Source organism: Corythoichthys intestinalis, chromosome 6 (genome assembly GCF_030265065.1).
Source record: "Corythoichthys intestinalis isolate RoL2023-P3 chromosome 6, ASM3026506v1, whole genome shotgun sequence".
NCBI classification, from domain to species: Eukaryota; Metazoa; Chordata; class Actinopteri; order Syngnathiformes; family Syngnathidae; genus Corythoichthys; species Corythoichthys intestinalis.
This window is the reverse complement of record NC_080400.1, coordinates 6,814,533-6,840,806: the sequence shown is the minus strand read 5'-3', so window position 1 is coordinate 6,840,806 and position 26,274 is coordinate 6,814,533. Positions and strand designations below refer to the sequence as shown.

Here is a 26,274-nt window from a genome sequence, read left to right as displayed (position 1 = left end):
AGGTGGTTATTTGAGTCACTGTTGCCTTTCTATCAGCTCGAACCAGTCTGGCCATTCTCCTCTGACCTCTGGCATCAACAAGGCATTTCCGCCCACAGAACTGCCGCTTTTCTTTTTCGGACCATTCTCTGTAAACCCTAGAGATGGTTGTGCGTGAAAACCCCACTAGATCAGCAGTTTCTGAAATACTCAGACCAGCCCTTCTGGCACCAACAATGCCACGTTCAAAGTCACTCAAATCAGCTTTCTTCCCCATACTGATGCTCGGTTTGAACTGCAGGAGATTGTCTTAAACCATGTCTACATGCCTAAATGCACTGAGTTGCCGCCATGTGATTGGCTGATTAGAAATTAAGTGTTAACGAGCAGTTGGACAGGTGTACCTAATAAATTGGCCGGTGAGTGTATATTCAACACGTTTTTCCAGCGTTATTTCGTTGTGTAAATGCATTTATAATGATCATGACAATATGTAGACTATTTAAATATTGAGAAAACTTTTTTGCCAACTCGAGGACATTAAAATAAATGTCAAATCCACTGTTTCACAGCCTGGTAGAACAGACACACAAATATAAAAGATATAAATGTTTATAGAATATCCATCTTGAAGTCTTGTTTAACTGGGAGAAGGCAAAAGACAGGCTTAAATTTGTTATCATGATGCATATATGCACTTCATCATCACAAACGTGACACAAAATGCAACCACGCATCGCATCCCCATATTTCCTCCTTCTTCTGAGTAAAAAAACATAACATTTCGGGGGGGGGTTTTCGTGCTCATGCCTACAAATAAAACATAACATTTTGGGGGGTTTTTTGGGCAAGCAAATCAAGTTAATTGTTCGGGCTCGGTCCGCGTCGGGCTTTAATACCCGCGGGCCAGGCTGGATTTTTTTTAGGCCCGATCTAACTTGTAGCGTCATGTAATGTTAGCATTCCGTACCCCAATTCAGCCTGTTGTTCTCTACTGTATTTTAAATTGCCTTTCAAGATGACATGTCTGTTCTTGGTGCTGGATTCTATCAATTAAATTTCCCCCCAAAAATGCGACTTATACTCCTGTGCGACTTACATAAGTTTTTTTTTTCCTTTTCATTGTGCATTTTTTTGGCTGGTGCGACTTATACTCAGGTGCGACGTATAGTCCAAAAAATACTGTAAGTACTTTTTTTTCAAGAAACAATGCAGGCACCTCAAAACGGTACCCTGCAGCCAAGTAGAGACTAAGGATTCTATTTTGTGTTAAAATTTAGTCTGTCTGTTTGTTCAAACGAGTGCACACATACACAGGCAACAATTGTGACGTAGTTCCAAGGCAAAACGTCGGAAAAATGTGATGTTTTCAAGACAGCTGCGGCTTATTACACAAAACCTTAAGAAGCAGTGCAAAGAAAAGCGCAAACACACAGAGCGGGCCGAACCGGCCGAGCGGGCGGAAATGAGGAGCACAGAGGGAGAGGATGAGTCAACTCAAAGGACACCTTAGCACATTCCCACATTAAAATGCATGAAGGCAAGCCTCGGATCCTTGAGTAAACCCGTTCATGCTTTAGTGAGTTGCACAAATTCAATTAAGCATGCTTCCTCTCCACCCACCCGACGGCCCTCCCGTCCCCCGCCTTCCCGTTTCATCTCCGAACGGCCCCTCCCCTGTCACGCCCGGTCGCGATAGCAACGTAGACGCGGCTTACCGATGGTGCAGTGTTCTCCGTTCCAGCCGGGACTGCATTCGCATTTGCCGTCCTTGCAGGTGCCGTGCTCGTTGCAACGCGGGTGACACGCCCTCTGCTCGCACCCGGCGCCCGTCCAGCCATCGTCGCAGCGACAGGTGCCCGACGCGCAGACACCGTGGCCGCCGCAGTCGGCCGCGCAAATCTCTGTGGGAGACAAAGACGGACGGGGGGTTGATGGGAGTGAAAAAGGAGACAAATTCAGGAGTTTTTGTGGAGAAAAGCCTGACACGCTTCGCTAACTTGTCTCACGGACGCTGAAAGGAAATTCAACTGCCTTTTCCCAACAATACAAATCTAATAAGATGGTACAAAAAGCACAGATGCGACCTGTGTCGGCCGTATGGCGGAAGACTTATAAGGCTAGGTTCATTTTTTTAATGGGAGCAAATACAACATGAATGAATAGTCTGTATTTTTAAAAGACTTCATGTCAGATTACTGCTAGATTTTTAGTTCAAGGTCCTGAAAAAAAGACAAAACATGAAAACTAATTAGGCTAGGTTCATACTGCAGGTCTTAATCAGGCATGAAAATGGGTCAGGGGTTAAAAAGGTGAGAAGGGTGTGGAGGAAATATGTTCCAGTACACTGTATTGTACACCCCAACAAAATATTGAGCTCTGTCGACCCACACTGTGTTTCAGCAGGGCCATGCAGAGACCGGTGGAGGGGTGGGTGCTCGTAGATCAAAAGGGGCACATGAACAAGTATTTAATACACCTTAAAACAACATAACTTCAATTTTAACCAGCTTTAGATAATAATTGGCTGCGACTGTGACATACTTTAATTGGGAGGGGGCAACAGTGAATAGAAATCAAAACTGTCATCAACACTTTCTGGCTGTGACTCAGTCACTCTGCCTCTTTTCTTCCTTCAACGTCTGCATCAAAACTTCCTTCCTCAACTTGTTCATCTGAGAACAAACCACATCAGATGGTCACTGAGCCACCAACAGCACAGTTTTCTTAAAACTATTATTTCATTATTATCCATACTTAACAACTCTAGCACCTAATGATTAATAAAGCAATGACATAAAAATCTTATAGAAAAATAACATTGTAATTGTGTTTATAATTGGATTTAATACCCGACTATCCTTGCAAACTTGTTCTTACCAGGTCTGCTATTCACCCAGCTGATGAGTTATCCACTGCCTTTAGCAGCCTCATCTAACTCCTTTTTTTATCCCTCAATATCCCTTCCCTACGACGCATGTCTATGTAATGAAATATAAATATTTAAAAAAACAAACAGACTCCCCGGTGGCTTTTAGTTTTAAAGCTTTCTTAATTTCTTTCTCACTCAATAACGATGGAGTTAGATTTGTGTTTTTATTATTCAATCAAAAAACAAAGTTACTTCTATCAAAAACAAAGTTGCTTAAATCAAAATACAGTATATACTTTTAATCCCAAAAAGTAGCTTCAATTAAAAAAAAATGTTTTTGATTGCAATAATAAATTTTAGACAAAAAAAGCATTTGAAAACTATTTTTCTTGATTGAAACAAGTTTTTCCATTTAAGTAATGTTTTGCGTTTGGGCCACATTTTGGCTAGGACATTTGTGTCTTTATTATTCAATCAAATAAGTTGCTTCAAACAAAAAAATATATATAAAAAGAAAAACTTTGCACATGTGCCAATCACCGTTTACCAAAGCCTGAGAGGGTTTGTGTAGACTCACTATGAAGCTTTTAATAAAGCCAAGCATTTTCTAACTACTTTATTCTTGTTTAAAAATAATTCGGTGGGGCAGTAACATGTTTAAAACTTATCATAATTCTTACATTTTGAAGTGCTTGAAAACCATTTATAAATGATACTTTGGTGAAAAAAGTGAAAAAACGTCATATATATATATGCATCTTTTTTCAATGTAAAATCTGAATAAATGCATTGAACACGCACAAAAAATGGGGGGGGGGGGGGGGGCGCTACTTCGCGGTTTTCACTTATTGCGGCGGGTTCTGGTCCCCATTAACCGCGAAAAACGAGGGATCCCTGTATTTCTGAAAAGCTTTAAGAAGCAGGACTCATTCCCACCACTCGTCGGGCCGCTGTTGTGCCCCGGCCGTCAGCTCAAATCCAAGCCGAAAATAACGCCTCTCCGGCGGACGACGGGAGCGATGTGAGGCGCCCCCTCCATCCGAGAGAATGCCGCTTAATTTGACTCAACAGTGTGTTTCTTCGTTTATATTACTGCTAAATACACAAGCTTGACGCCAATTTAACGGGAGCTATTTTTTTTCATGGGAGATTTGGCTAGCTCTGGCAGTGTTCAACGCAAGCTGCAACGAATGGCAGTAACATTTTTATATCGCAAAACGTGAAAACGATTGAAACCATTACTCACCAAATTCAATCTGCTGGCAAATACAGGCAAGTGTGTATGCTGCGCTCTGGTCTGCCCCGATGTGGATAAGGCCTGCTTTTTGCTTTCGCTGCTTTGCAATGCAACCGAAGGCTCTCCAAGCACTCCATGTACACGCGTAAGGAGTGCGCGCGTTTGGAATAATGGAACGCAGCTTGGGCCGATGATTGGTTCTCGCCAGCGAAGCATCTAGAAGGATTTGCTGACTGTGTTCTTAAGTGCTCAGTTTACGTACTAAGTTAATCACATGATGATAATAATAATAATTAAATACCCCCCCCCCCCCCCAAAAAAAAAAAAAGAATTTCTCCTCGGATCTACGCAATTCACGTAGGTCGCCCTTTTTGACTTCAAAACGGCGAATTTCGCCGAAAGGTGAGAGATTTTCATGCCTGTCTTAATGCACAAATCTGATTTTTTTGTGTTTTTCCGACTCGAGTGGCGCATGACGGTGGGGCAAATAAGTATTTAGTCAACCACCAATTGTGCAAATTCTCCTACTTGAAAAGATTAGAGAAGCCTGTAATTGTCAACATGGGTAAACCTCAACCATGAGAGACAGAATGTGGAGAAAAAAAAACAGAAAATCACATTGTGTGGTTTTTAAAGAATTTATTTCCAAATTAGAGTGGAAAATAAGTATTTGGTCACCTACAAACAAGCAAGATTTCTGGCTGTCAAATAGGTCTAACTTCTTCTAACGAGGTCTAACCAGGCTCCACTCGTTACCTGTATTAATGGCATCTGTTTTAACTGATTATCGGTGTAAAAGACACCTGTCCACAACCTCAGTCAGTCACATTCCAAACTCCACTATGGCCAAGACCAAAGAGCTGTCGAAGGACACCAGAGACAAAATTGTAGACCTGCACCAGGCTGGGAAGACTGAATCTGCAATAGGTAAAACGCTTGGTGTAAAGAAATCAACTGTGGGAGCAATTATTAGAAAATGGAAGACATACAAGACCACTGATAAACTCCCTCGATCTGGGGCTCCATGCAAGATCTCACCCCGTGGCATCAAAATGATAACAAGAACGGTGAGCAAAAATCCCAGAACCACACGGGGGGACCTAGTGAATGACCTACAGAGAGCTGGGACCACAGTAACAAAGGCTACTATAAGGCTACGTTCATACTACAGGTCTTAATGCACGAATCCGATTTTTTCGTGTTTTTCCGACTCGAGTGAGGCATTAATTTGACGGTCTGAACGTGACACGTCGCATAGAACGGGACCATTTCAAATCCGATCTGGGTCACTTTCGTATGTGGTCTAAATCCGATCTGGGCCACATTTTTCCAGACTGTCGCGGCGGTCTGTACTGTCCAGTCCCGCAAATCGGATTTCATGCAGCAATTACGTCATCAAATAGCGAGAGAGTCGTTACCGTAGCGATGCACCTGTGCGTTATTAGCGCCTAGCTTGCAGTGAACACGGCTTTCGGGGAAGGGCTGGGCTTCACAACAGTCATAAAAAATAAAAATGGGTTGACGATAAGCCTGAGAATGCTCAGTTTTCGCTGTTACAAGTGAGCAATATTTCAACATTGCTTACACGGCCGAGAGAGAGTCGGGGCAAACTGCCCATATGTGTGTGACGTGCACGGACAGTGCGTGCATGCTATCGATCCATATAAACTTTGAATATAAGCCTAAACGGGGATTATTTATGTCTGTTATTTTTGTCCTCCTTTTGAAAAGCAAAACATGATATCCCTGGAATGACGGATGACGTGTGTCATTTGTTTTGATGCTTCTGCGCATGCGGGTCTTCTTGCTTAGCGCGTGTCGGACTGCGAATTAGTGCGCATGCGTAATACTTGAACGGTCTCAATGGATAAAAGCAGTCTGAACGGGCACGCCAAAAAAATGGATATGACAAAAAATCGGATTCGTGCATTAAGACCTGTAGTATGAACGTAGCCTAAGTAACACAATGCGCCACCAGGGACTCAAATCCCTCACTGCCAGACGTGTCCCCCTGCTGAAGGAAGTACACGTCCGGGCCCGTCTGCGGTTCGCTAAAAAGCATTTGGATGATCCAGAAGAGGACTGGGAGAATGTGTTATGCTCAGATGAAACCAAAATAGAACTTTTTGGTAGAAACACAGGTTCTTGTGTTTGGAGGAAAAAGAATACTGAATTGCATCCGAAGAACACCATACCCACTGTGAAGCATGGGGGTGGAAACATCATGCTTTGGGGCTGTTTTACTGCAAAGGGACCAGGACGACTGATCTGCGTAAAGGAAAGAATGAATGGGGCCATGTATCGAGAGATTTTGAGTGAAAATCTCCTTCCAGCAGCAAGGGCATTGAAGATGAGACGTGGCTGGGTCTTTCAGCATGACAATGATCCCAAACACACAGCCAGGGCAACAAAGGAGTGGCTTCGTAAGAAGCATTTCAAGGTCCTGGAGTGGCCTAGCCAGTCTCTAGATCTCAACCCCATAAAAAATCTGTGGAGGGAGTTGAAAGTCCGTGTTGCCCAACGACAGCCCCAAAACATCACTGCTCTAGAGGAGATCTGCATGGTAGAGCATGGGCCAAAATACCAGCAACAGTGTGTGAAAAGCTTGTGAAGAGTTACAGAAAACGTTTGGCCTCCGTTATTGCCAACAAAGGGTACATAACAAAGTATTGAGATGAACTTTTGGTATTGACCAAATACTTATTTTCCACCACGATTTGCAAATAAATTCGTTTAAAATCAAACGATGGGATTTTCAGAGTTTTCTTTTTTTTTCCACATTCTGTCTCTCATGGTTGAGGTATACCCATGTTGACAATGACAGGCCTCTCTAATATTTTAAAGTGGGAGAACTTGCACAATTAGTGGATGACTAAATACTTATTGGCCCCACTGTACACACACAACGATACATATTCGGCATACACGAGAGGTGTCGAGCGGGAAAGTGAACAACTTGCACGAGCTCATTAGCACAAATGGTGAAACGAGCAGCCACTCAGAGCCTCGCTCGGTATACAAATTAAGACGATGTTCTTTTGGTGGCAATGTAAAGACACAGGCTGACGACTCTCTCAATGTTTTCTCAAGTGCTTCTCCTTAACCTTTTAAAGGCCACTCATTTAACTCATTGGCTGGTGATAGAAATGAAATAATTTATAAAAAACTTTAAAAAACTAAAAGCCGTTAGAACAAATGTTACACTAATAATAGAATTGGAAGGGGCCTCAATACCGTGTTCTAACATATAAGGATTCCCATCATATGAGCATACCTCTCATTACGGTGCATGCGCACGTATGCTTAGAAGGAATCATGAATTAGCTTTAAGTTCATCGTGGTGGCATACCTGAGACAGCAGGGAAGCAAAATAATGATTTTAAGTTGGTTTCATGCTCCATTTTATTGTTTACATGTTTTTTTATTTACATATATTAACACCCAAAAAAAGCTAAGGCTTTTTTTTGTTTTTGAACTGTTTTCGGATTGTAAATTCTGCTATCACCTTTTGGCGTGGGTCACGTTCTGCGTTCCTACATTGGGTATTCACATTTACAGTATTATTCACTACATCGTTAAATTTAAACTATTTGATTATCGTCGTTGTAGCAGCTATACAGTACGTCAGCTGTAACATGATGCAGAAATGTTCTATGTATATGTTCTATAATCTCACTGGAACAGCACCGAACAAAAGTTCCAGCATCATCACCTTGTCAAGAGTCAAGAGTCTGCATTGGACAAGGTGATGATGCTGGAACTTTTGTTTGGTGCCGTTCCAGTGAGACCTTAAATGGCCCAAAATTAACTAATTGCCTGGCATTGACTGCTACTGACAGCCATAGACTTTCAATCCGTTTGAAGTGGGAGGGATGGCAGCGAATGAACTAGAGCTGAAACAAATACTCGAGCAACTCGAGTTTAAAAACTGATTCGAGTAATTTTATTCACCTCGAGTAATCGTTTATTCTGATAAGCATCACGTTTTGCTCGGACTACTTTTAATTCGGGACAACGTGCTGATGTCACGTGCGTAGAGGAAGAAGCAAAAAAAAAAAAAAAAAAAAACTTACTGCAGCCGACAACCGCTACAAACGACGCTGTCGTTGCTAAATACTAGCCCGCACGATGCTACGTTGGTAACAGGTAGCGTCTGATGAGTCTCATAGAGATCACATTTATGTTGAACTAGATGCGAAATGACAGACTCGGCCGCGTCTGGGCAGCGTTAGTAAACAGCCGCCATCTTAAAGCAGTAGAGCGCTAAGCGCTAATAAATAAGATTAACATTACTGTTACTAGCCCCCGTAACGTTAGCCCTGCGGAGGGCTAGGTTTCTATTAAGTATGACCACTTTCGATGCGTGGCTAACGTGTCTTACATACAGGCTTTAACATAACATAGCGTTGTGGAGTGATGACGGTGTAAAATAAAAACTCAATAATGCTAACTATCAATTTTAGCTCAGTAGTCATTGCTGGATAAAACACCAAGTAGCACTGGTCCCTAATGTGCTCCAATACAGCCTGTATCATACATTTATTTTGAACACTGCAAAAACTCAAAATCCTATCAAGACTTACAGTTTAGACGAACTTAAAACTTAACTAGAACTTAAAAATGGCTTGACACAAATAGAAATTCAATTGAAACATGAGGGAAGAAAACCCTAACTTTAAAGTGATGTGTGTAATCAAGCGTAACGTTATTTTTAGGTGTATATATATATATATATATATATTTTTTTTTTTAATAAGATCTAAAGGTTTTTTGAGTGAAAGCACTGAATTAGTCTTTTTTTTTTCATTTTAGTTACATCTGAGATGCAATTGTTGGCTGTTTTCAACAATATACATCGGAAATAAAGACATTGATTGACTGAAAATGGTTCAAGATTAGATGAAATGTCTTGTTTTCTCATGTATATTTATAATTGCTCTTCACCTAAAAATATATGTTTTATCCGATTACTCGATTAATCGATAGAATTTTCAGTCGATTACTCGATTACTAAAATATTTGATAGCTGCAGCCCTATTTAGTTTGTAGGTATATTTAGCCGTTTTTTTGTGGGAATATGTGTCAGAACCACTTGTTAAGAGCATTGTAAAAAAAAAAAAAAAAAAACTTTAGCATTTTATAGCATTTAAGCTAGCAGACATTTTCTATCCAAGTTAGCCAATTGTTCTTTTGTTGTACACAGATCCTCATTTTAAAAAAAAATTATATCGTTTGAGGTTCAGCTCAGGTGTTTTCATTTTTCATGTTCCTTATCCGATTACTCGATTATTCAAACTAACTAGTCCATCGATTAATCGACTACTAAAATATTTGATAGCTGCAGCCTTATAATAAAGCAAATGTGACACACAGAACGGCTAAAATTTGCTTGAATATATTTTTCTACGTAAAGGACGTCAGCCAAGGTCTGCCACCCACATTTTTGCCACACCAAATCTGCCCCCCTTTGCAAAAACTTTGGACACCCCTGATCATGATGAAACGAGCAAGTTATACAGCAGCCTTTAAAAGAAAAGTCACATGTTTTGTTTTCTCCTAGATTCTGGTAAGTTGGAGAAGTTGTCAAATCATATTATTACCGTAAATATTGTCAGTTTATGGTAATGTTTTGAACTACCAATGCGCTATGCTTGTGCTGTGTTTCACCAATCAGTAAAATGACATTTCTGTATCTGTACACGAGCTCTGTTTTCTTGTATTCTTCTATTTATTGGTGCTAAAATTAGGGTGCGCGTTATAAACGGGTACAATAATTTCCCCTAGATTTTACAAGTAAATTTGCGGTGCGCATGACACACGAGTGCGCCTTATATTCGGGAAATTACGGGAATATGTTTTTTTGGGAAGCCTAGGAATGTGATGCCATACAAAAAAAACAACAAAACGAACTGACATTCAACGATCATTTTCCAAACCTATTCCATTTTTTCTACCATGACTCTACAATAAAACCTCCACTCATGAGATTGGTTTGCCAATTGAATCCCCCAATGTTGTGTCCATCGAATGTAAACAAGCACGCATTCCGTGGCTCTCGCTTAAGGCCGCGCCAAAGCCATACACCAACACCGCCTAATCCTCAAAAGTATTACGGCATCGAGCGCTGATGTTAGAATTTATTGAGACGCTTCCTTGCAGATTGTTTGCCATCCTGTACGGCTGTAAGCTTAGCGTTGTATTACAGGAACACTCCACAATAAACAGGATAAAGCGCAAACTCATCATCATTTCCAGAGCTCAATACCTTCTCCATCCCCCCCAAACAAATAACCCACCGGATTACCTCTTTAAGGCACCGCTCGGAATATCCGAGGAGTCTTCCATTGGAGGGCTGAGATTGTCATCTCGGGGAAAAACAAATTGATGTCTGAGTGGAAGCAATCGGAGGCCGGTGTACTGATTATCAGTGCATCAGAGCGAGGATTTAATCCAATGGGGAATCATTGTTAAAACGGAAAAAGTGTCTTGTATGGGTGGATTTGTGGGTGAAATGGATGTGCTATTAAAATGAAATGCTTGTTTTCTTCCAAAAACATTTGGAAATCAGACAGCTCCATCAATTTACCACTGATGTGGGAATGCTTTCTAGGTACTTTTCATGCAGTGAAAAGCTTCCAGAAGTCAAATAAACTGAGAACTGTCTGGCATCTGCTAGCTGTTTTCTTTTCAGCAAAACTGGCAATTACTTTCCAAATATATCGAATCAAGACGTCTTTTGGCAGAACACAAGAGTGTTAATGTGAGCTGCCAGACATGTCAAGGTTGTTGTCGGCCGAGGTATTAAAAAACGTCTGTCACAAAACTGACGCTCCATTATTATTAAGTCTCATTCCTTCCCTTTCTCGCCTGCAGATTTAACGGATGATCACCGCAGAGGCTTGTCGTTTTTCAGACGGGCCGCTACCGTTGGTGAGTGTTATTTCCGCTCGGCCGTCGAGGAATTATTTACCGCCGCTAATTAAGACGGAACATCATCGGCCCAAAACGTTCATGGTTTATTACCCTTCTGAAGCCGTCGGCTAATTGGACACACGCTTTATGCTCGCGGTACGTACGGGAGCAGATGTAAATCCCAGCGTAAATGTCACTCACCTGTAGAGCAGTCGTGGCCGGTCCAGTTGGCGTCGCAGCTGCACGAGCCCGTGTCGGCGAGGAAGGCGCCGTGACCGGAGCACTGGTCCGTGCAAGAGGCCCGCGGGCTCTCGCAGCCTTGGCCGCCCCAGCCCACGAAGCAGTGGCACTCGCCCTGGACGCAAACCCCACGGCCAGAACACGTGGGGTCCAGGCAGTCCACTGAAAACAAAGATTCTCATTTAGGTGTGCTAAAGTGGCGACTGATCTAAGACTGCAAGGGAAGCCCCCAAAATTTAAAGAAATACAGTTGGGTTAATAAGTATTTAGTCAACCAACAATTATGCAAATTCTCCTACTTGAAAAGATTAAAGAGGCCTGTAATTGTCAACATGGGTAAACCTCAACCATGAGAGACAGAATGTGGAAAAAAAAAACAGAACATAGCATTGTTTGATATTTAAATAATTAATTTCCGAATTAGAGTGGAAAGTAAGTATTTGGTCACCTACAAACAAGCAAGATTTCTAGCTGTCAAAGAGGTCTAACTTCTTCTAACGAGATCTAACCAGGCTCCCCTCGTTACCTGTATTACTGGCACCTGTTAACTCAACTCATTATCGGTATAAAAGACACCTGTCCACAACCTCAGTCAGTCACACTCCAAACTCCACTATGGCCAAGACCAAAGAGCTGTCAAAGGACAAAGAGACAAAATTGTAGACCTGCACCAGGCTGGGAAGACTGAATCTGCAATGGGTAAAACGCTTGGTCTAAAGAAATCAACTGTGGGAGCAATTATTAAAAAATGGAACACATACAAGACCACTGATAATCTACCTCGATCTGGGGCTCCATGCAAGATTTCACCCCGTGGCATCAAAATTATGACAAGAACAGTGAGCAAAAATCCCAGAACCACACAGGGGGACCTAGTGAATGACTTACAGAGAGCTGGGACCACAGTAACAAAGGCTACTATCAGTAACACAATGCGCCGCCAGGGACTCAAATCCTGCACTACCAGATGTGTCCCCCTGCTGAAGAAAGCACACGTCCAGGCACGTCTGCGGTTCGCTAGAGAACATTTGGATGATCCAGAAGAGGACTGGGAGAATGTGTTATGGTCAGATGAAACCAAAATAGAACTTTTTGGTAGAAACACGGGTTCTGGTGTTTGGAGGAGAAAGAATACTGAATTGCATCTGAAGAACACCATACCCACTGTGAAGCATGGGGGTGGAAACATCATGCTTTGGGGCTGTTTTTCTGCAAAGGGACCAGGACAACTGATCTGTGTAAAGGAGAGAATGAATGGGGCCATGTATCGAGAGATTTTGAGTGAAAATCTCCTTCCATCAGCAAGGGCATTGAAGATGAGACGTGGCTGGGTCTTTCAGCATGGCAATGATCCCAAACACAAAGCCAGGGCAACAAAGGAGTGGCTTCGCAAGAAGCATTTCAAGGTCCTGGAGTGGCCTAGCCAGTCTCCAGACCTCAACCCCATAGAAAATCTGTGGAGGGAGTTGAAAGTCCGTGTTGCCCAACGACAGCCCCAAAACATCACTGCTCTAGAAGAGATCTGCATGGAGGAATGGGCCAAAATACCAGCAACAGTGTGTAAAAAGCTTGTGAAGAGTTACAGAAAACGTTTGGCCTCCGTTATTGCCAACAAAGGGTACATAACAAAGTACTGAGATGAACTTTTGGTATTGAGCAAATACTTATTTTCCACCATGATTTGCAAATAAATTCTTTAAAAATCAAACAATGTGATTTTCTGTTTTTTTTTCCACATTCTGTCTCTCATGGTTGAGGTTTACCCTTGTTGACAATTACAGGCCTCTCTAATATTTTTCAAGTGGGAGAACTTGTACAATTAGTGGTTGACTAAATACTTATTTGCCCTACAGTAAGTGATCAAATTTATACTTTTATGTGTACATGTCATTGACCAGATATGTACTGCAACACGCTTTTCATTTATTCGCGCAACTTTACAGTCCTTCAAACAGTGTGGGCGCTGTGCGTCTCCAGAGTTAATAGTACATTGTTCCACTATAGCGAAACGAGACGAGTCATTAGCTAAAGGCTGGGTTTATCCCGCCTATTGGGCGCTGTGCATCTCTGCGGTCTATGGGCAGTGGGCGGAGCTCGGCTGGCCGGACGCTCTGCTTCTCTGCCTGATGATTGGTGATTATCTGTCTGAGGCTGATACCCTTCTGATGGACAGCTGAATGAACGAATCAGAGATCTTGTCGTGTTAACATCCACGGGAAGAATTTTTCAATTTTCATTCCGTTGTTCTGAGTTGAATCGGAGACTTTCATAATCATTCTAGCGCCACTTGCTTTGTGAAGTCTGAGTTATGCTTCTGCGTTGCGGTGACGGCATAAGGATGACGGCGTCAAAGAGCATTTGATAGTTCTCCGGCAAGGAAACGCATTGCTCTGTAATTCACCGCTATGCCACTAGAGGGGTGCGGCATTGTGTTTGTGCGGTTTTGGGGGACTCATGTCGACTTCTTCTAGTTTTGTTCCGGTTCCCAATGCCATTTGGCAATCTTTATGATGTCTTGACAAGACATTGTAGAGGTTGTAGTACTCGCGGACCTCTTCGATTATACTCTCGTCGGCTTGGTCCACTTTTGCGTGTAGCACAACAATGTTTGAAAATGGTGATTTCGCGCTGAACTGGAAACAACAGTCTGAGTGGACCAATCACAGTCCATTTGCGTCGTGTTCACGTGATGCGAAGTCACAAAATTGTGGAAATGCACGTCAGGCTACGGCGAGGGGTCATAGATCAGGTCTGCTTTTAGAATCAACTAGCAAAAGATTGAGCTTCTATTTCTGGTGTTTGATTTTTTTTTTTTTTTTTTTTTATTGTAGCTGCTTGTGTTTGGGGACTTGACTTCTGGCAATGTAGTTTCTTTCCCTACCGAGCAGCGTGTGCCACTGAGCCCCTCCATCGTCACAAAGCACTCAGAGGCGGACACACCAGCATCTGCCACTTGTGTGCTTCTATTCCAAAATATACATATTTTTAAATAATCATATAAAAAGTTTATATATTTATTTACTTAAGGAATACAACTAATTCAAATTGGAATTATATTGTAAAATTCTAATTTTGGGGGAAAGAGTTTATCAATAGTAGACGTCCAATCCATTTGAACTGCAAGTGTGGCATGTTCATTCGTTACCAACCCTCCCATTTCAAATGGGCTGGACATCTATTGCCATCAATGGCAGCCAATATTTGGGGATTGGGGGTTGCGGTGGTGGCTCCGGGCCTGGGTGGGTGGTGGGGGCGGGCGTAAGCACCATGGTGCGTACCCTTATCCTTTCCCTGAGGGGTGGTTAATGGGGTCCGGGGGACCGCTCTGGGTCCCGGAGGAATGACGGTGGCCCCTTACCCGGAGCTGCAGGAGGAGGAATGGGCTGTGCGCCCCCCCACCCACCTAATTGGCTAGGGCGGTGCTGGGGCCCTGGGGCAGCCCCTATGAAGCATTTCCACTTTTCTGCAGGACTATCACACGTCTGAGTGGGTTCTCGCATGACTGGGTGCAATTAGATACACTCAGTTAGAGAGACTGTCAGTGCCAGAATTAGCGATCAGGTAGCATAGAATAAGATGCCAAAATATCTACACTTACAAGTGACTTACATTGCTGAATTGTGTACGCTCCACCCACCTAATCGCATCCCTCCTCTTTCTCCTTCATCTTGCCCCCCACAGGGTGTCCAAGGGTAAATATAATTGGCTAACGTTAGCACCACTATGTTCATCGACGTGTTATAATATTGTCGTAGTTTGTTATTCTACTGTTCTGTCAGCTTCCTTGCTTTCTGTAACCCCATAAACTCTTCCTGTTTGCTGCTTTCGCCTTATAAATAAACTCGGGCTGTCAAACGATTAAAATTTTTAATCGAGTTTATTACAGCTTAAAAATTAATTAATCGTAATTAATCGCAATTAATCGTAATTCAAACCATCTATAAAATATGCCATATTTTTCTGTAAACTATTGTTGGAATGAAAAGATAAGACACAAGACGGATATATACATTCAACATACGGTACATAAGTACTGTATTTGTTTATTATAACCATAAATCAACAAGATGGCATTAACATTATTAACATTCTCTTAAAGCGATCCATGAATAGAAAGACTTGTAGTTCCTAAATGATAAATGTTATGTTATAGAAATTTTATATTAAAACCCCTCTTAATGTTTTCGTTTTTTTAAAATTTGTAAAAATTTCAATCAAAAAATAAACTAGTAGCTCGCCATTGTTGATGTCATTACACCATGCTCACTCCCCAAACCCATAAACTCATTTGGACCCAAGCGCCAGCAGAGGGCGCCAAATGACAAAAAACAAGTAACAAGCGGACATTACACTTCTGTCATTTTAATCTGAGCGGGCCATGTGCTTTAATTGCGTCAAATATTTTAACGTGATTAATTAAATTACCGCCTGTTAACGCGATAATTTTGACAGCCCTAAAATAAACATGATAAACAACCGTAAAGGGGATAAATCAAACTACCATGTGATACATGAAAACTGTTCAGACCATAAGATTCCTATTCTACGTGTCTAAGAAGCTGAATAGGACGGGAAAAAAATGGCAGCCAATGTGTTAACAACAAAAGAGTTTCTTGTGTCGAAAGCCGGACACGGCGTCCGATGCGAATCCGTCGGGAGCTCGACGACGGCCATTGTGTTTGTCAGCTCTCATTTCAAAGATGAAAAATAGCAGCGGGGATTTTGATGAATGGGGGTCCGCGACATCCACAGGCGCCCCATTCTATTTCAGGTTGGCGTGTCAGCGGTTAGCAGCGGAGGGGAATGCGGACGAGAGCGGCCTTTCCCATTTTTACCTTTCTTCGCCGCGACCTTCAGTCGCTCGTGATTAATTGCCAGGAGAGAGTTTCTTGTCAGATAGTCCTCTGATCCTCATGCCTGCTGCACAAACCATCTGGCTAGAGGCGAGAAATGCCGTTTGTCGTGCCGCTGCGGCCTTTATGTCCGGTTTGTGTCATTCTAAATGGGGGCGCCGCTGACGTCGCCCCGGCGCCGTTGACCGGTCGCCATCTGTGTGCGGTATTCAGGTATTGTTCGAAACAGACAAGCTCCTAATAAGAGGTGGTTGTTAATTTGTTGCAAGGAATTGCAGAAGAAGAAATATGGTATTTGTTTTTTTGTTTTTTTTTGAGGGGTGGGGGATTGTTAAAGCCTTTGAATACACTCCCACACAAAAACACTTTTTTAAAACTGAGTCACCAACACTTTTTGAAACAAAGGCTTCTAATTAATGTAAATGGCTACCAGTTTGTAAAATTATGAAAGAGAATATGGCTCAATTTAACATAAAAGCTACCCCCAAATTAACCAGATATCAACAGGAGTGACCCTCAAATGTTCCCAAATTAACTAGAAAGGACCAGATATCAATAGGAAGTGACCCTGAAATGCCCCAAAATCAACAGGAAGGGACCCCGAAATGGCCCAAATTGATGTTGCTCACAGTGGTCCGCAATGTGCTCAGGGAGCTTGTGTGTCTGCTCAAAAACATGACAAATTAGAGGGAACATTTCATGGGGCATGGCCATCTTTGGTCAAAATAGCAGCATCGCGTCATGCCAAACGCGCGTCGCCGATTGCGAGGCCGCATGTTGCCCTTTAACACTTGATTACATTGACTTTGTAAGCAGGGTACCCGCGGGTTATTAAAAGTATTAAAAAAGCGTTGAATTTAGTTTTCAATTATTAAAGTTATTAAAAGTATTAAATTAGCTGTCGTAAGTCTGGAATTTTTTCACTGTGGTTTTAATTTTGAAGAACATCTCAGTGCAACCTAAATTATATCCGTGACGAAGTTTTTTTTTTTTTTTTTAATCCATAACAAAGATGACGCGTAGAATTTTTACGATGCATTGCACTACAAATCATAGCACCTCGTGCGTGCGCGCTGTTAGCATCATTAGCATCAACATCACAACAGCAGGCAATCGCACAGTACTGTGTGCTAATGTAAGGAACTGCTCAGATGCCTTAGTTGTTATGTTCGACGAAAGCCTCAACAAGACAACGAAGTCCAAACGGTTGGACCAGCATGTGAGGTATTGGATCGGCGACCAAGTCGCATCCAGATACTTTGGGTCGCAGTTTATGGGTCATGCGAAGGCAAGTGGACCTGCTTAACATTTCAAAGTAAGTTGCCAATTTCTCCAATTAAAATGTGTTAGATGCAATAATGTATTTCTGCACGGTTTGCCTTTCGAATGAATGTGGATTTCGTAGTTTTAACTCAAGAGTTAGCCATGTTCAATGGGGTATTGGCAGGTGCACTAGCCTTAGCATGGATAAACCGGAATCGTAGATAACAACTGCTGTGCCGAAAAACAGCTGGCCCGCGTGAAATGTCCCCCCTGACGGGAACGCTTATTTATAACGCTTTATTGAGCGTTTATTTTATTTATTTGCTTATTTATTTTATGATTGAGCGCCCACACGTCACTCGTACAAACAGCTTTTTCTTACCAAACGACGGACATGGAAACGATTTTCTTGTTCCGTGAATATGTATTATTTTACTCTGCTTGAACTAATAAATGTCATACCTTTGTGATTGTCATTGGGATATGGTCGTGAAAACCTGTAGACTAATACATTTCTGTTCAAAGATGGTTATGTGGCCCAGTCCACGATTTGTTACTAAAATACAGTACTACTACTTTGTGTAATTTATTTATTTAAAACTGATTTTACAGTCGTAAATCCATTCCTGAAAACCTTCCATGAAAACATTTGATGTTTTCACCTCAATAAAGTGTTATAAATAAGTGTTTCTGTCAGGGGGGACATTTCACGCGGGGGGCATTTTTCGGCACAACACCACCATCACCCTCAGATACACAACACTGTTGACACTATTATTGGAACGAGTGCGGGGTAACGTTGATCTGAATAACATGGCATGGTGATAGGCAAATTATAATGTAGGTGATAGTAAAACACCTCCTGGTATATTTAAATGTTTTTCTTGATTGAATAAGAGTATGGATTTTCTCTATCTGATTAAAAGAAATGTCTTCAATAGCTAACAAAGGATTAACATGTGTTTTGTATCCTTGTAATGTGATTAGCAAAAAACAATTACCAAGGGAAATGGTCATGTGTAGCTTTTTTATTTTGTGGTAATTAATGGTAAACTAACTACTGCCATTTAGTGGCTGTTTTTTAAACTTTCACTGCCAATTGCAAGATTTTCCCAAGCACTTTACTGTTAAGGTGACCAACTTGACAATCACCAGTTAAGGTGACCAACTTGACAATCACCAACCTACCACCTTGACTAGGTCCTCTTAAAAGGGAAACCTGTTGTATTGCAAATGTAATTTCTGAAGTTGCTTTACAAAAATAGTGTAAATTTTATCCTGGGGGGAAAAAATCTGAAAGACCTTATATATAAATGTGTTTTAATTGTAGCTTCAGTAAATGTGCATTCTTTTGTCAAACACACTTAGTAATTGAGGTTAAATTTGATGTTCAGTGCTTTATTTTTTTAATATGATTCAATATTATCTAAATAATGGGTGCGAGAAAAGTATTAATTTTCAGTTGAAATGGCATTACAAAAGGTCTTAAAAGTCTTGAATTTAGATTTATCAATCCTGGGGGGACCCTGGTAAGGGAACCTGTCGTGTGACAACGGCCGGTGTAAACCCAGCGGAAGATTTAAACTGTGATTAAAACTGTGTTTTGAGTTTCTTTGGTTTATTTTAGAAAACAATCTCAGTGGCGTCTAATCTACAGAATTCAGTAAAGTAACCCCTGAGGTGACAGTGGGACTTTAATGTCCATTACCTTCCTCGCAGTTCTCCCCTTTGTAACCTGGATTACAGATGCAGGTGCCAACGATGCAGGTGCCGTGGTGGCTGCACGTGACGTCAACACACTGGTTGGTGGGGACGTCACACTCCGAACCCTTCCAGCCACTGTGACACATGCAGCGACCTTTCAGGTATTGACCGTTGCCGCTGCACAGCACCGGACACGCGGCTGCGAGAGAAAACAGACAGTCCATTCCAATGTGTTAGCGTCAAATAATGTCTTGGGGCTTTTAAAGAGTCATGAGAATACAACAGACATTGGCAGTTTGCTGATGGTTCTGGGTTAAAAATGAAAAATGACATCCAAAATTATTTCATGTAATAGTTTCATGATCAGAAAGTGAGACAACTTCCTGATTTGACCACGCTGCAGGCTATTGGATCTTTGTGGGGATGCTTTGCAAGGCAAAGGAAGTGACCCATTGAGGAGCAAAGCATCCCCACGTAATTTCTCTAGAAGTTGCATTTTCCAGGTTTATGTAATATTAGTCAATTCAAATAACATTTATCAAATTTCTTTTCCCATTATACATAGGTTTTGTGCATATTATATCAATCTTTGCTTTAAAAAATAATATACGTAGTCGAACTTACCTCGCCCGCAATCGGGGCCTTTAAATCCTAGGAAGCAGTGGCACGTTCCGGCCACGCAGTCGCCGTTCCCGAAGCAGCTGCTGGGGCACTCGTCGACGGAATCTTAACAGGCGGAAAGACAAAAGCATGATCAAGGAGGTATTTTGCACAGTAATGGCCGGACAACATTCCTCCCACTCTTTCTCTCTCAGGCTTGAGTCTTATCTTCACCACTAATGATGTGATGGCCTGACTATTTTTCCAGTACTGTAGTATGCTTTTCAGGAGTGAACACATACCAAAATGTAGGTATTTTTGTCTTTCCCCTTCGGCAGAGAATTTAAATGAGTTTATCACTAGTTGGTCACGAGTAGATGTCCAATCCATTTGAATTTGGGAGGGCTGGCAGCAAATGAACTTTCCCAATTCAAATGTATTGGATGTCTATTGTTGTCAATGACAGCCGATGAGTTAAAATTGAGAAGATAAATTATTATTATTTAAAATAAGGAATAACAGATTGTTTATTTTAATCTGGTTATGTATTTATTAGGGCTGCAACTATCGAATACTTTAGTAATCGACTGAAAATTCTATCGATTAATCGAGTAATCGAATAAAACATTGTTTTTAGGTGGAGAGCAATTATAAATATACATGAGAAAACAAGACATTTCATCTAATATTGAACCATTTTCAGCCAATCAATGTCTTTATTTTCGATGTGCATTGTTGAAAACAGCCAACAATTGCATCTCAGAAGTAACTAGAATAAAAAAAGACTAATTCACTGCTTTCACTAAAAAAACTTTTAGATCTTATAAAAAAAAAAAATATATATATATATCTATCAGTGACGTGTGGTCAGGGGAGGCAGGTCAAAAAAATAATGATAGCATCAAATTTATATTAATATTTGTCCATTGCTCTTTATGTATGACTCATTTCAAACATTTTTTATAGTCAAAATCGCTGAATTTGCCCATTTCTTGTTCAAATAACGAAATGAAACGAGAGGTGCGGCAGCAACGAGTAAAGCCTCATCTCTGATTGCGCAATCCATAACAAACTGGGTTGATACATGGAATTGGAGCGTGCTGGTTGCCGTACATCTGCATGTCGCCATTATAATGTTTCCAGATACGTTTATTTGACCTGATTTTCCACAGTCTGGCTAATGTCTTTAACCCTTAAAGTTTAATTTTTGTCAGCGACATATTTAGTTTTGCTGATGGGAAATAAAACCGCAGTGAAAAGGCACAGCTTGCGGCAGATAGTACTCTGCCGCACTGAAAGGGGGCGTACGTGAAACTGGACTCTACGTCAAAAGTGGACGCGATTAATAACACCGGAGCTAAAAGGTGTGCTTCAAACTACGGGACAGAAGATAACTCACGCTTTTCAAACGGACTGGTACACCCGAAAAGACTGGCTATGTGGCTGTCCTTCGAAAAAATCGGCTTTGCTGCTTTCCCTGCCTTTTTTTCTCAACTTGTGCCAATGTCTGGACTAACACGAGATATTGTGACATTAAAAAACTACCACGAAGCCTCAGCAAACACGAGAGCTCGACCACTCACATTCAAAGCCTGATTGTTTTAAAAACTTTTGGAAGCTCAAGGATCGATTTGGCTTTGACGAACAGCGGAAGCTCAACGGTAGCATCCAGAACTCTAAGGTAAAGAGTTTGAAATACCTCATTAATGCAACCTGCATCCTAGCTAAACAGGAGTTAACATTTCGTGGTAACGATGAGCGTGTAAGCTCTTCTAAACGTGGCATATATGTAGAACGATTACATGGTTTTGCTAAGAAAGATGAAAGGTTAGCTAGACATTTGGACACATCCACTGTGTGTTCTTGCTTGTCAAATAGAACACATCGATCTAATTGAAGCAATCCTCTCCATTGAGGCGGAGAGATTTTTTTAAGGTAAAGGAAAATAAGGAGGACTTTTACAAAAAGGGCGTAGGTTTGCATAGGGACGGTAGGGACATAACACTACCAACTTTTCAGGATGCTAAAATTGTCCCCACCAACGTTTAAGCAACCTTACCTTTTTTGCATGATATAATGTTCAGTTATATAGAGAATTTAGATCTTTCAATAGTTCCATATGTTGTAAGGATAGAATTGACCCTACCATTATTAAGTAAATTATTTTCATTATGTTTATGCTAATAAAAACCAGACATTTATTCAGGAAGTTTTCAAAATGTTTCTTTAGTATTTTTTGAAAACAAAGGTTTGAATCGAACAGTGTATCATCTGAACCAATGCACATAAAAGTTATTATCAGTAGATAAGGATTTATTTTGCATTGATCATTTTGTCTATTAATTAACTAGGTTCATATACATGAGAAATGTGGCCCTTTGCCCCCTTCATCCAATCTGTTTGGTCTTATTAATGTCCTAACTAAATTTTGGCCTTAAATAAAATATTCTTTGTTTTTCTTTTCACACTTCTTGTTTAGCAATCTGTAATAAATTGATTAAAGTATCAGAATTACAAGTTTTAAAAAAAAACTGAATATTTCACTAAAGGTCAGAATTGAATTCTGTGGTTTTGTACACCACTCTTTACTCTCATTTATGTTGCAAATGCATGTTATTTTCTTACTTTTACGTATCGATAATATGTACCGTGTGTGCGTGTTTTGTGAAGAATGCTGATGAGATATGAAATAACCAGTAGCCAATTGAATAAGCTACCCTTTTTGGTTTATATATTTGGAAATCTGACACTAAAGGAGTCAGTGCCTCACCAACCATGAACCTCACCGCACGTCACTGATATATATATATATATATATATATATATATATTTCTTACCTAAAAATGGCATTACGCTTGATAACACACATCACTTAAAAATTAGATGTTTTTCCCACGTGTTTCAATTGAATTTCTATTTGTGTGAAGCTATTTTTAAGTTCTAGTTAAGTTTTAAGTTAGTCTAAACCAGTGGTCCTCAAACTTTTTCCTGTGAGGGCCACATAACTTTTCCCTTCTCTGAGTAGGAGCCGGGGTCAGTTTGTAACAGAAAAGGTGTGACGATTGCAGGAGTGCCAAAATGTAAATATTTATTGTTTTTCAGAAAGCCACAATCAAATAATCCTTTCTGGATTCTTCACGGAACAAAAGTAAATAAAATAATAATATAATATAATATAATAATAAATAATGATAACACTATTAATTAAATAGATAATAACCAAATAACCCTCTCTGGGGTCTTCGCAGAAAAAAAAAGCCAGGAAATAAATAACACTATTGAAAAAAAATTATTATTAAAAAAAAAAATATATATATATATATATATTTTTTTTTTTTGTTCAGGGGGCCAGACGAAATGTGGAGGTGGGCCGAATCCGGCCCGTGGGCCGTAGTTTGGGGACCACTGGTCTAAACTGTAAGTCCTGATAGGATTTTGAGCTTTTGCAGTGTTCAAAATAAATGTATGCTACATGCTGTGTTGGAGCACATTACAGACCAGTGCTACAGGGTGTTTTATCCAGTAATGACTACTGAGCTAAAATTGACAGTTAGCATTATTAAGTTTTTATTTTACACCCTCATCACTCAACAGCGCTGTGTTTTTACAGATTAAATAAAGCCTGTATGTAAGACACGTTAGCCACGCATCGACAGTGGTCACAATTAATAGAAACCTAGCCCTCCGCAGGGATAACGTTACGTGAGCGAGTGACAGTAATGTTAATCCTATTTATTAGCGCTTAGAAGTCTACTGCTTTAGATGGCGGCAGTTCGCTAACGCAGCTGACACTGTCAATTCGCATCTAGTTCAACATACATTTGATCTCTATGAGACACATCAGACGCTACCTGCTACCACCGTAGCATCATGCGGGCTAGTTTTTAGCAACGTCGGCGTCGTTTGTAGCGGCTGTCGGCTGCGGTAAGTTTTTTTTTTTTTTCTTAAATTGCGTCTTCCTCCACGTACGTGACATCAGTGCGTTGTCCCGCATTAAAAGTAGTCCGAGAAAAACGTGATGCTTAGAGCTGTCAAAATTAAACGATTACCCGAGGTGAATAAAGTTACTCGGATCAGTTTTTTAACTCGAGTTACTCAAGTTGCTCGAGTATTCGTTTCAGCTCTAGTATTTATTTCCATGTTGATAGCAATAATCATCTAAGACTCTAAGTCAACGGATTTCTAAGACCTTATTATTGAACAAAAAACCTTTAAATATTGTTATTGATATACAGTGGCGAGTCAATTACTGTATATCTTGATGATTCACTTTTTTGATAGTGTCACTTTTAAACCTTTGACTTTTCACTGAATTATTTACAGTAAAATGACAATGACATCATCCAAAATCGTTTGTAAGGATTTGTATTTTTTGTTAGGCTGTGTGTGTCTTCTTGTGATTGCTCAATAATTTCATTTGTTCTGCCTCCTCCTTCATTGTGTAACCATCAATCAGCTTTCTCTCTTGTCACCCACCTGTTCCTCATTGTCTCTTTACCCCATGCCTGTATTTAAGATCACCATGTGCAGAGCTTTCTGTTGCGTCATCATCAATGTCAGCCTCTGTTCCTGTGCCATGGTCTTGTCTTATTCTCGAGTGATTTAATTTGTGCTTTGGTTTTTGTTATACTGTACTTTGAAACCTTTTTGTTTATACTTTACCTTTGGACACATTCATTAAACATTTTCACACCTACGCCCGTCTGCCTTGCTGCCCTGTCCAAATGTGTTTGGATCCACTCTCCTTAGTTCCTTGCGTGCTTGCACCAGTTACCTGACACTTCTCTGAAAGTGCTAGGGTAGGTTCAAGGCCCTGTGATTATGCATGTGTGCATGCGTAGTTAAATAAAAAATCATTTCCGAGATTAATGTGCATTCATCCTGACAATGTTTATAGTCAACAATAAATAATTCTGTCGAGCGTTTGCATCTCTTTATGTTCACGTCATGTTTGACTAATTTAATGCAGTTATAAAATATGCAAATGGACATTTGGACAAATGCCTGACATGTCTTTTTTTTTTCTTTAACGACATCAATCAGGATACTATTGCAATGATGCACTTCCTCCATCATTGCCCCTCAGTACATCAACTTAATTGTGAAAGTCATGATGCCTAAACCACGAGGCGCCATTCCTTGCCTGAAAAATCCTCCCGTCTCGCTCCGGAGAGAAACTTTCGGGCGAACAAAAGAAGCTCTTGTGTTTGTCACAAAGAACTCCGAAAGGCGAGCTCCAGATTGGGTTTCCCGTTCCTCGGGAGAGTCAATCATCGGCGAAGACGCCGGGCGAAGACTGACAAAGAAGGGATAGCGAGACTGGCTCGCTGAGGCTTTTGTGAGCGAGGATGGCGGAGAAGTCCGAACAGAACATGAGCAGAGTAGTGGGAGCTTTGCTTTTTGTTAGCTTCGAGCGACATGTGTGTCATGGCAATAGGAAAATGCAGGCCTTACTCAATGTTACTCGAGGGGGCAACTATACAAAACATTTCGTTACACTTTACAATAAGGGTCCCTTAATTAACATTAGTTAATGCATTTTTAGTAGGGCTGTCAAAATGACCGCATTAACGGGCGGTAATTAAATTTTTAAATTAATCACGTTAAAATATTTGACGCAATTCACGCACATGCCCCGCTCAAACAGATTAAAATGACAGTACAGCGTAATGTCCGCTCGTTACTTGTTTTTTGGTGTTTGGCGCCCTCTGCTGGCGCGTGGGTCCAACTGATTTTATGGGTTAGTACCATGAGTGAGCATGGTGTAATTATTGACATCAACAATGGCAAGCTACTAGTATTTTTTTTTTTAATTGAAAATTTTACAAATTTTAATAAAACAAAAACATTAAGAGGGGTTTTGACACAAAATTTCTATAACTTGTACTAACATTTACCTTTTAAGAACTACAAGTCTTTCTATCCATGGATCGCTTTAAGAGAATGTTGATGATGTTAATGCCATCTTGTTGATTTATTGTTATAATAAACAAATACAGTACTTATGTACCGTATGTTGAATGTACACTCACCGGCCACTTTATTAGGTACACCTGTCCAAATGCTCATTAACATTTAATTTCTAATCAGCCAATCACATGGCGGCAATTCAGTGCATTTAGGCATGTGGACATGGTTTAAGACAATCTCCTGCAGTTCAAACCGAGCATCAGTATGGGGAAGAAACGTGATTTGGGTGACTTTGAACGAGGCATGGTTGTTGGTGCCAGAAGGGCTGGTCTGAGTATTTCAGAAACTGCTGATCTACTGGAGTTTTCACGCACAACCATCTCTAGGGTTTACTGAGAATGGTCCGAAAAAGAAAGAATATCCAGTGAGCGGCAGTTCTGTGGGCGGAAATGCCTTGTTGATGCCAGAGGTCAGAGGAGAATGGCCAAACTGGTTCGAGCTGATAGAAAGGCAACAGTGACGCAAATAACCACCCGTTACAACCAAGGTAGGCAGAAGAGCATCTCTGAACGCACAGTACGTCCAACTTTGCGGCAGATGGGCTACAGCAGCAGAAGACCACGCAGGGTGCCACTCCTTTCAGCTAAGAACAGGAAACTGAGGCTACAATTTGCACAAGCTCATCGAAATTGGACAATAGAAGA

At 40.9% G+C, this 26,274-nt stretch overlaps 1 protein-coding gene across 13 annotated transcripts in view; it reads right to left on the bottom strand.

Moving 5' to 3' along the window:
• tenm4 (teneurin transmembrane protein 4) overlaps positions 1-26,274 on the bottom strand; it is a 630,468-nt gene that overhangs the window by 276,534 nt on the left and 327,660 nt on the right. For all 13 annotated transcript variants that reach the window (XM_057839253.1, XM_057839252.1, XM_057839254.1 and 10 more), the window contains 4 exons: positions 19,685-19,786; positions 19,065-19,259; positions 11,202-11,402; positions 1,698-1,883 (listed from right to left, as the gene is read on the bottom strand). In XM_057839253.1, the coding sequence (XP_057695236.1) occupies positions 1,698-1,883; positions 11,202-11,402; positions 19,065-19,259; positions 19,685-19,786 (684 nt within the window). The remainder of the gene's footprint in view (positions 1-1,697; positions 1,884-11,201; positions 11,403-19,064; positions 19,260-19,684; positions 19,787-26,274) is intronic.